Genomic DNA, 11669 nt, shown 5'->3' on the forward strand with positions numbered 1-11669 from the left:
CTCCTCCCCAGGCCCCGGGCTCCTCCCCAGGCCCCGGGCTCCTCCCCAGGCCCCGGGCTCCTCCCCAGGCCCCGGGCTCCTCCCCAGGCCCCGGGCTCCTCCCCAGGCCGGGCGCCCACAGCTCCGCGAGTAGTACTCCGAAGCTGGCGGGGCGGGGCGTGGGACGAGCCTGGGGATTGGATGGATGCGTGTGCGTGCTCCGAAGACTATTAACTTTCCCGTATTGTTTATTTCCCAAAGCAGCCGAAACGAATAACTCTGAAAAATACCTTATGACTGATTTTTTTTCTAGAAAAAGAAGTAAAAAAGTGAAAAGGTTTTAGTTCCTAAAAGATAGTGTCAATCTACATCGTGAACCAAAAACACTGGCCTATTCGCCCAAATACACGCAAGTATTCAGTGCTGCCCTACTTTTTCCTTCTGATGTATTATGTAAAAGCTGCCACAATTCTATGCATTTTGTTTTTCTTTTCACATAAAAATCAACGTCTTAGAATGTCACCTGGGTTCTATAGCATGCTCTCCGTATGCATTAGATACTATGTTATGGTCCATCTGAATAGAGTATTGCTCAAGGCTCGTGCTCTACCACTCTGAGTCATGGCACTACTTCCGGTTTTCTGGTGCCTAATTCTCGAAAGCCACTTAGCTGGGAGCCTGTGGCTCACACAATAATCTTAGCTTCTCAGGAGGCTGAGATCTGAGGATTAAAGGTTTGAAGCCGGCCCAGGCAAGAAAGACTATCAGACTCTTCTCTCCAGAGATAGAGTTATAGCTCTAGTGGCAGAGTGCCAGTCTTGAGCTAGCAAAGCTAAGGGACAGAGCTTAGGCCCTGAGTTCAAGCCCCAGTACACACACACACACACACACACACAAACACACACACACATCCAAAACCATTTAGAAGTCTGAGACAGGAGAATTTTTAGTATGAGGCCAGAACTGGTCTACACAGCCACACCTTGTTTCAAATAAAATAAAAATTAAAAAAACTTAAAACACAAAATATAGCAAACCAAAGAGTTAAGCAAAATATTTATATTAATATTAACTTCATAGATGAAGTTATTTTGAATAGTAGTTTCAAAAGAAAACATGACTAGTTTTATTTAGATTGTAATCGATGCTGAACTCAAGTAACGTGATATATACAGCTAATGTTCACATTATAACCAGGCTTTAAATTACCCAATGAAGAAATTGAAGATATCATACTCTTGTTTTTATCCAGAGTTAGGCAGAATGTCTGAAAAACTATTTTCGATGCTACTAGTGCTAACATTTTTGGGGTTTCTATTCTAAGGTTTCTACATATTGAAAGCTTCAGCTCTTTCTACCCTTCCATCTCCTTCCTTAATTTGCCACAACTGGATTGAGTAAGACAAGATATATTCATGTAAAAAAGTCAGATACATCTTTTGAAAAAAAGTGTAAAGGAAGCTAACATGCAGGAAGACTATAAACTTCTATTCTTATTACTTTATATGTTATATGTAAATGGAACATTCTAACTTGAAAATATTGCCTTTCTCAGTGAACACGTTATTTGAAACTCTACCCTCCAGACATAATATAAATATGATATTAATTCCTGGGCCCACTCAGCTGTACTTAATATTACTCTCACAAAACCCTCCCTGTATCTATGAGTGAATTGGCTAAAAACCACAGCTCTCATAGAGTAAAACCAAATGACATTTACAGAGCTGTACACTAGGCACTATTCCAAGTGCTTTTCATGTATTAACATATCCAACTCTCATCCTTACCTATGAGGTTGTTAATGGGATTATTTACCTTCAGTTCACAGAGTGCCCAGGATTACACAGTTAGTAAATGGTGGACTTGGTGTTATACAGGAGAAGTGTAGCCATCATACGTTATTACTTGTGTAAATAGATATCTAAACCCACAAATGTATCTATAGTAAATCTAGTCACAGCAGAATCTGCAATAATCATTCATCTAAAATACATTTTACTGCTGTAGTTCTGCCTGCTGACATCAATGGAGCCCATATTATTTCCGTGGGGGCAGTAATAAAGAACGGAAAGGGACAGATAAATATTGCATACTGCTACTATTTATATTGTTACCAACTAACAGAAACAGAAGGGACTTTTGTAAAGTCCAAGAATTCTTGAAACATTCCTTAGCCCAAGTAACTTGATTTGATGCTTGATTGAATGTTTGTGTATGGGGAGAGTAGCACAGCAGAGATAAAGGAGGAAACATAACTGGGGTTTTATTGTTAACAGTTGAGTGGATGGAGAAGCCATTAAAGTAAATAGGAGTGATGGGAGAATGAAAAGCAAAGTGTACTTAGATAGGCCATATGATGGGGAGGTGGACACAGCTATTCACGAAGAGACTAGTGAGCTACCCTATGCATAGTGATTGTACCTAGAAGAAAATTAAATCATTAAGGGCATGAATGACTTGGGAGAAAGGATTTAAAGTTTCAGAAGTAAACATGGAAAAAAAATAAAAACATTAAGCAAAACGGTGGCAGATCCTTGTGTGCATTGGGTAACGTTCTATTACAACTTGTTTTTAAGTCCTGTTTTGATTTTCTCAAATGACCCATAAAGTGAAAGCAGCTATTTTAAAGCATTGAATGTCCTGGTGCTTGGTGACTTGCAGCTCCCTTTGGCTTCCTTCCATTTTGCCAGTAAGATTAGCTGCTCTGTTCTCTACAGTCATTCCTGGAAATGAGGACACACAAGCTTGTCTGATGCCCTGATTGCTCATGGCCTGTACACAACCCTACAGGGGGTATACACATTGCAGCTTGTAAGGGATAAGAAATTCTTCCTCCAAAGTTGTGATTCAGAGAAATGGGTGGAGAATTTTTATTGCTGTACCACTTCTATTGGCCTAGAATCTACAGCTTGAGATCAGAGTACTACTTGAGGGTGCTTTGAGAGATCCCGATGTTGATCTATTAAGCCATGCTTGCATCTTGACTTCGTGTACTCCATGGTTAATAATTATATTTACTAAGCTGGGTACCAGTGGCTCACACCTGCAATAGTAGCTACTCAGGAGGCTGAGATCTAAGGATTGTGGTTCAAAGCCAGTCAAGCAAGAAAGTCCATGAGACGCTTATCTCCCATTAAGTACCAAAAAAAGCTGAAAGTGGAGCTATGGCTTAAGTGGTAGATGACAAGCCTTGAGCAAAAAAGCTCAATGACAGAGCTGGGACAGTGGCACAGTGGAAGAGTGCTGGCCTTGCATGCATGAGGCCCTGGGTTCGATTCCTCAGCACCACATAAGCAGAAAAAGCCAGAAGTGGTACTGTGGTTCAAGTGGTAGAGCGCTAGCCTTGAGCTGAAGAACTGAGGGACAGTGCCCAGGTCCAGAGTTCAGGCCCCACAACCGACCAAAAAAAAAAAAAAAAGCTCAAAGACAACACCCAGGCCTTGAGTTCAAGTCATAGGGCTGGCATAAAACAAACAAAAGCAATAATTATTTTTACTAAAGATTCACTTCCCTAACTTTTGGTGGGATGTATTTCAAAACTGCTAGCAGAAATGAATGATGTAAGTAGATGATCACAGGATGCTTAAAATCTTTAAAACACTGTATGGAAAGAAATTTTTGTAAAAGATGGTAGAAAGAGTTGTTTGTGGTCTAAAAACTAATAAGTAAAGATCTAGTAATGAGAAGTATCATAAAAGATGAAGTGGGGAGCAAACCAGAAATTTCTTAGAAAACCTATTAGGAAAATACAATGTTCCAAAGGTGCCCAAGATCATTCTACCAATAGTTTCCCAAGCAGCTGAGGTTACAGGCATGTACCACTGAACCTGGCAAGCTATTTTCCTTTTTGAGTAACAAACTTGAGTTTAGTAACATGTATATAAGTACCTAGGGTAAAGTTTAACACATACTAAGAAATTATCAATGATAAAAATAGAATAACCATAACAATATACTATATATTGTACTATATTAAAACTTGTTTATTTTTGGAATTTTCAATTTACTATTTTTATACTGTTCAGGTAAGTGAAACCATGGAAAACAAATTTTAGATAAGGGAAAACTATACATGTAATCAGTTAGAAGGGTACCTAGTATACAATCATACATGTACTCAAAAATATCAGCTGCACTGCTGGGTGCTAGTGGCTCACAACTATAATCCTGGCTACTCAGGAGGCTGAGATCTGAGGTCATGGTTTGAAGCCAACCCAGGTAGTAATGTCCATAAGACTCTTATCTATAATTAACCACTAAAAAGCTGGGAGTGGAGCTGTGGCTCCAGTGATAGAGCCTTGAGAAGAAAAAGTTCAGGAATAGTGCCCAGGCCCACGGTTCAAGCCTTAGACCAGTACGTGCATGCGCACATGTACTCACGCACGCACACACATGCACGTGCACATGCACACACACACAAATCAGCTGCACACTAGCCTAGCCTGCATGATCTCATGTTCAAACTGCAGCACACAAAAGTAACAATAATCTGTCATTACTAAGACTTTCAATATTTTTAAATAATGTCACCATAAAAACTGAAAAAGCCAACAAAGTACAAAAATCATTTGAAAATTATTATTTATGATCTCATCCCTATTACTGTTACTAGTGAATGACAAAAATTAACATTTTGGTGTATGTGTCTCCAGGTTCTCTCTCCTCCCTCCTCTCTCTTTGCTCACATGTATGGAAGAAGTATCATCTGTGCATAGTTGGATTCCTTTTCCAGTGTCTGTCTTATTCCATTTTCATTTGTAAGTCAGACTTGATGCATTAGATTCAAACCACTGATGGTTATTATAGATTTTCCTCAGTGCTTTGAAGGGAAACGAAGAGATGGTTATAATCAGCATTGTAAAGTTTCCTTAACACGATTCATACATTTCACTATCTCCCAAAGTCCTTCTCTATTTAACAACTGCATCATCTGCTCTCTCCTCCAGTCTCTCATGCATCCAATCCAGCTGGAGCCAACCCCATTACCTCATTTAACCTTAATACCTCCTTCAAAATACTGTCACATGGGGAGTTATGACTTTAACCTATGAATAGGCATGGTGAGACATGCTTGTATTCCCAGAAGGATGAGACAACAGATAGAAGGTTTGAGATCAGCCTAGGCCTCATGGTAAGACCCTGTCTCAATGCAGAAAACCAAAACCATGAAACCAAAAACATGCTCTATGTGTGTGTGTGTGTGTGTGTGTGTGTGTGTGTGCGCGCGCGCGCGCGCATGTATGTGTTTTGCTAGAATGTAATCCAAGACTTTACCATGAGCTACAGTCCCCAGCATTTCTACTTTTGTTTCGTTTTTTTTTTCTCAGTAGTGAGATTTTGGACTTAGAGACTCACACATTCTATCCAAGAATTCTATCAGGTACTAAAGACAAAATGCAGCAATTAGAATAGTGCCATGCTTGCTGATGGCTTAACATTTCTTTTCAATTGGTAGAACCAGAGTTTATGAAAGGGCATTTTCCATTTCACATGAAGTCACTGTCTGGACAAATGGACAGAAGTATGTCTTTTAGCTTCTCTTATTGCAGTCTGAAGCTCACTGTAAGAGTTGCGCCCGGTAGCTCTGCTTCCACCAGCCCACAGCAAAGGATACTACTCCATTATGTCTATAATCATCTCACACTGGCTAGTATACTAATACAGCTGGTTGAAAGGAGAGATTAAATTTTAAAGAACTTATTGTTGTTACTTTCTGGTGATCCTCTGCACCAAACCTTAATTTTTAAAAACTGAAGCATTTTAAGGAAAAAATGTACACCCTGGGAAATAATATATTCTAAGTGTACAATCTGATTAATTTTTGACAAAGATAGTCACCTGTGTAGTCAATACTTCAATCTAAGTGTAGTAGTTTCATCTTAGAAAGTTCCTCCTACCAATCTGTACTTCCCCAAAACAAACACTACATTGAATTCTATTTACACACATTATCTTGCTTCCTGAACTTCTTACAAGTAGAGTTACAGCCAGATAATGGTGGCTTATGCCTGTAATCCTAGCTACTCAGGAGGCTGAGATCTGGGGATCGATGTTCCAAGACAGTTCAGACAGGATAGTCCATAAAATTATTTCCAATTAATCACCAGAAGCTAGAAGTGGAGCTGTGGCTCAAGTGGAAGAACATCAGCCTTGAACAAAACAAACAAACAAAAAAACCCTAAGAAACAACAGCTAGGCCCTGAGTTCAAGACACAGTACTAGAGCTCACACACACACACACACACTACATACAAAGACTAACCCACCAAATAGAGTTTTTGTTGTTAGTGGTAGTGGTTGTCGGTTTTGAACTCAGGGCCTGGGCACTATTCTTGAGCTTTTTTGCTTAAGCCTAGCGCTCTACCACTTTGAGCCATAATGCCACTTCTAGTTTTCAGGTGGTTAATTGGAGATAAGAGTCTCATGGACTTTCCCACTAAGGCTAGCTTCAAACCTCCCCAAATAGAATTTAACAGAAAATATTCTATTGCATCTCACTTCTTTTGCTTAATACATGTTTAGGATTCATGCACCTTGATCTATCTCTTTAAAAAAATGATCTGAGAATAATGAGGATGTACAGACATACATGGTGGGACATGAGCCCAGCCCTCTTGCTTCCCATTATCCTTCACAACCTCCTGCTTCCCACACCCACCTTACTCCTCCTCATATGCCAGTGGCTCTACAGGAAAGGCCCCATGATGCATATCAAGGAGTCCTGGACCACAGAATGAGAGACCATTACATCTTTAAAAAAAAAATCATTGTAGGGTTGGGAAGGTGGCTCAGTGGTAGAGTGCTTGCCTTGCATGCATGAGGCCCTGGGTTCAATTCTTCGGCACCACATAAGCAGAAAAAGCCAGAAGTGGTGCTGTGGGCTTAAGTGGTAGAGAACTAGCCTTGAGCTGAAGAGCTCAGGGACATGCCCAGGCCTAGAGTTCAGGCCCCACGACCAACCAAAAAAAAAAATCATTGTAAAGGTGTTGTACAGAGGGGTACAGTTACATGTCAGGTAATGAGTACATGTCTTTTTGAACAGTGTCACCTCCTCCCTCATTTTCTCCCAGTTTTTCCCCTCTCAACCCCCAACTCCATCTTCCAACAGTGCTCATAACCACTTTCCCTCCCTTTTTTAAAATTTTAATATTTTTTTTTATTGTAACAATACTGTTCAGAGTGGTTACATGAGTAAGGTAATGAATACATTTCCTATCAAGCATTGTTGCCTCCTCCTTTGTTTCCCTCCTTTTTATATTTTTCTTGAATGTCTTCATTGAATACTCTGTGTACTTGTCCTTGGCTAATGGATGATTGCTAATTGCTTCCTTGTGGTGCTCATTAATGTGTTCTTCTGTCCCCTGGATTTCCAGAAAACTGAGCTGTATTGAGCCAAATGTGCATACTACAAATGTACTTCAAATGTGGCTTGGGTAGCAAATAGCATTTAAAATTTGACTTTACATTTTTCAGTGGTCCTATCAGGTGAGTGCAGAATTGGACAGTGAAGACATAGAACACTTTTATCATAGAACGTTCTGTTCAGCCAGCACTGAATATATTCCATACAAATCCCTACATCACTCTTTATCTTCAGTGTCATGGAACGTGTGAAGAAAGGGTAAACCCAGGGCAGCTCATTAGAGGACAGCTAGCACCACCTGTTGGGGAAAGACTTATCCCTTTACTCCAACTACAATTTAATTTTCAATCAGTTCTAATTCTCCATGATGACACTCAAAACTGGAACTGATTAATCTGATTAAAATATACAAGTCTGCTAGATGTGGTAAGGTGCACCTGTAAACCCAGCACTTCAGAGGTTAAGACAGGAGGATCTTGAGTTTGAAGCTAGCCACAGAAAGATTCTCTCTCTGTGTCTGTCTCTATCTCTGTGTGTATCTCTCTCTCTCTCTCTCTCTCTCTCTATATATATATATATATAGAGAGAGAGAGAGAGAGAGATAGATCTAGAAGTATGTATAAACATATATACATACATTCATACATATTTGAGTACACTAATCTTTCATGATTTGAATCCTTGATTTACAAATCTGATAATTAGCCCATTTTGATTCATTTTGAAGAAATAAAAAGCTGGCTGTTATTATAGTCACACACATAATTAGATTGCTTTAGAGTAATAACCATGTGTCAGTACTGTAAACTAGCCTGGCCTTTCTTGGTTACCCATGGTAATTAGAATTAGCGATAGCCTTGGATTTTGAATTTCACTAATGACCTAGAAACAGAAATTTTCTACTCTAATTCTTTTCTCCAAAATCTATTGATGACACATTGAGAAGTATGTTTCTCCTATTCCATTTAAAATACTCTGAGCGACAAGAACAGTACAAGAGAAAGCCAACTAAGAATGTGAGAAAATTGATAGAAAATAAGAGGATGATTTTAGCTTAGTACTTAGATTGTCAATAACAGTAAGCTTGCTATCAGCAATTTTCTCACAGACAGGTTTCAGCAAAAAATGACTCCAAATTAGAGGCACTTCAAATGCTGCTATTATCAACATAACATACAAACTAAATGTCCATTATGGCAAGTTTTAACAAGTGAGGAAAAAATGACAATTGTTTTTCTTTTTGCAATATTGTTTATAGAATTGTGATTTCTCCTTCTTCCTCTTCTGCTTCTTTTGCAGTTCTGGGATTCAAACCGAGGCCCTCAAACATACTAGGCAAGGGCTGGGAAAGTGGCTTAGTGGTAGAGTGCTTGCCTAGCATGCATGAAGCCCTGGGTTTGATTCCTCAGTACCACAAACAGAGAGAGCCAGAAATAGAGCTATGGCTCAAGTGATAAAGTGCTAGCATTGAGCAAAAGAAACTCAAGGGTCAGTGCCCAGGCCCTGAGTTCAAGCCCCAGGACAGACAAAAAAAAACTAGGCAAGTAATATATCACTAAGCTATATCATCAGTCTTGAAACTGTTTTCAATGAAAAATGTTAAATTTTAGTTACTTTCTAAAAGTGAAATAATTATAGTATTTAAATGAGACATGACACTGATTTTCCTAAAATATTTTCAAACTGAAGTCTGTGTTAGGGACCAATTAAGAAGGATGAGATACAGTAATTGTTTTAATATGTTAAGAAAGTAATAGTTATTGTGAGGAATACTACATTAAACTCTGCTATAAAAGAGACAGTGTACTTGGCAGGTGACAATGGCTCATACTTCTAATGCTAGTTACTAAGGAGGCTGAGATCCCAGAATTGCAGTTCAAAGCCAGCCTAAGTAGGAAAGCCTATGAGACTCTTATCTCCAATTATTTGCCAAAAGAAGCTAGAAATGGAGTTGAGGCTCAAGTGGTAGAGTATTAGCCTTGAGCAAAAAAGCTCAGAGACAGCAACCAGGCAACCAGGCCCTGAGTTCAAGCCCCAGGACTGGCACAGATAGAGGTGGGGGTGGGGAGAGAGAGAGAGAGCTTGAGAGAGAGAAATTGAGAGAGAGAGAGAACTGTCAGATTAACCACTGGTATAATCCTTGGAAACCCTCTGGCAATTTATAACGAGTATCATTAGGTACCTAAGGAAATAATTTACTGGGCTAGGAATGTGGCTTAGTGGTAGAGTGCTTGCTTAGCATTCATGAAGCCCTGGGTTTGATTCCTCAGTACCATAAAAACAGAAAAAGCCAGAAGTGGTGCTGTGGCTCAAGTGGTAGAGTGCAATCCTTGAGCAAAAGAAGCTCAGGGACAGTGCCCAGACCCTGAGTTCAAGCCCCAGGAATGGCCAAAAAAAAAAGAAAGAAAGAAAGAAGGAAAGAAAAGAAAGAAAAAGAGTTTACTAAAGCAACACTTTTGCTAAATTGCACATATATTCTAGGTTTTTAGTCTAGAGACAGGCAGGGTTTTAATCTTAACGCTTTTCCCTACTTCTTTCTGACTACCATAGACAAGACAGAAATGGCGATGTGTGCCAATAATCCCAGTTCATGGGGCTCAGTCCAAAGCTAGCCAAGGCAAAAGTGAGACCTTATCTTAAAAATAAAATAAAAACAAAAAGGTTCGAGCATGTAATTCAAGTGGTAAAACATCTCACAAGTGCAAGGTTCAGGCAGACAAGAGTTAATTGGGGGGAAGAACAAACTGCTGGCCCATAAGAGAAGGAGGCATGTGGAGAGAGAAGAGGGAGGAAGAGAGAAAAAGGTGGAGGCATGAAGAGAGATAAGAGGGAGGGACTAGGTAAGCGGGGATTTTATAGGAAAATGGGGGAGGTGTGACCACAGCAGATATGGAAGTGATCCTCAGAGCCTGGGGAACCTCTTACTGTCTGAAGAAGGTGTGACCAGGGCAGTTCAGGAAGTAACCTCAGAACCTGAGATCACAATCAGGAGATCTACAGTCAGTTGATTACAGGTTTTAGGCAGGTGATTTCTGGTAAGGCTATGTGAGGTCTTTCACAAGAGGAAGGGGGAGGTACTGTTCTCCAGGACAGACCTAACAACAAGGCCTCCAGTACAAACCCCAGTGATAGATATCAGCTAGTCCTAAATGATGGGGGAAATTTCAAAGAACAATTAAAATGGAGGATAGAATCATAAACTCTTTAAGAAAACCTACTGTACTGTAATTAAAACTTTCAGATTCACAGGAAACCTCAACCTTGTAGACTGAACAGAAGGATAGAGATTTCTCATAGGCAACTTCAGTAAGTACTCAAACTCCAAAGGCTAATAATGTTATCACAGACACAAACCATTGAAAGTGTGTTTGTGCCAGGTGCAGGTGGCTCACTCGTAATTCTAGCTATGCAGGAGGCTGAGATCTGAGGATGGCGGTTCAAAGCCAGCCTGGGCAGGAAAGTGAGACTCATCTCCAATAAATCACCAGAAAACTGAAAGTGGCCCTGTGGTTCAAGTGGTAGAGTACTTGCCTTGAGCTGAAGATCTGAGAGACAGAGCCCAGGCCAAGTTCAAGCCCCATGACCAACAACAAGAAAAAAAAAAGTTTATTTGTAATAGGTACTCAAAACTGTTTTTACTGACCAAAATTAACTAAAAGCGGGAAAACCTGACATCTCTGTCTCTATTTTGTGTTTGCTTTAGTTGTTCTCTTTATAGTCTCTTGGCAATCACTTTGGATTCCAGTAAAGGTAGGCCTGAGGATAACATCATTATAAAAAAGGAATTAAATTACCTCAAAGTAACCAGAGAACCTTGAAGGACAATTCACCCCAGAATGAGGTCAATTTCTTATCATGATGAGGCTGCATCCTGGAAAATCATCTCATGAGACCAAGATTGCTCCCCTTAAGTAATTGTTATATGTATATATATGCTCTCCAAGAACCAGTGGAGTCACAACAATAGACATGAAAGTAAAGAACTGTCTCAACAAGGCAAAATTTATTTCTGCACAGCAAGGTGTGCCATTAGCCAAAAATCTGGCAAGCAAACATGCAGTCTGCGCCAATATTTATTGCTAATGCATCAGGTCCTGCCCCTCTGCTTAGATTGGTTGAGCTCAGGTTCACAATTGACTCGACTGGCTAGTTTGAATAGAGTAAAATGTATTTATACAAGGTGATTTTGAAATAAGATTATCAGTTCCTGCCGAGTGCGGGTGGCTCATGCCTGTAATCCTAGCTACTCAGGAGGCTGAGATCTGAGGATCGTGGTTCAAAGCCAGCCTGAGCAGGGCAGTCTGAGAGACTTTTTTTTTTTTTT

At 39.9% G+C, this 11669-nt stretch overlaps 2 protein-coding genes across 2 annotated transcripts in view; one reads left to right on the forward strand and one right to left on the reverse strand.

Annotated features, from left to right (window-relative positions):
- Window positions 1-2981, reverse strand: part of Pm20d2 (peptidase M20 domain containing 2) — a 19987-nt gene extending 17006 nt beyond the window's left edge. The window contains exon 1 of the mRNA XM_013016638.1: window positions 2910-2981. Within this exon, the coding sequence (XP_012872092.1) occupies window positions 2910-2981 (72 nt within the window). The remainder of the gene's footprint in view (window positions 1-2909) is intronic.
- An 8222-nt stretch (window positions 2982-11203) lies between these two features.
- The window catches only part of Srsf12 (serine/arginine-rich splicing factor 12), a 13481-nt gene continuing 13015 nt past the window's right edge, over window positions 11204-11669 (forward strand). The window contains exon 1 of the mRNA XM_013016639.1: window positions 11204-11256. Within this exon, the coding sequence (XP_012872093.1) occupies window positions 11204-11256 (53 nt within the window). The remainder of the gene's footprint in view (window positions 11257-11669) is intronic.

The sequence above is a fragment of the Dipodomys ordii genome, unplaced genomic scaffold (genome assembly GCF_000151885.1).
Source record: "Dipodomys ordii isolate 6190 unplaced genomic scaffold, Dord_2.0 Scaffold32, whole genome shotgun sequence".
Classification (NCBI taxonomy): Eukaryota; Metazoa; Chordata; class Mammalia; order Rodentia; family Heteromyidae; genus Dipodomys; species Dipodomys ordii.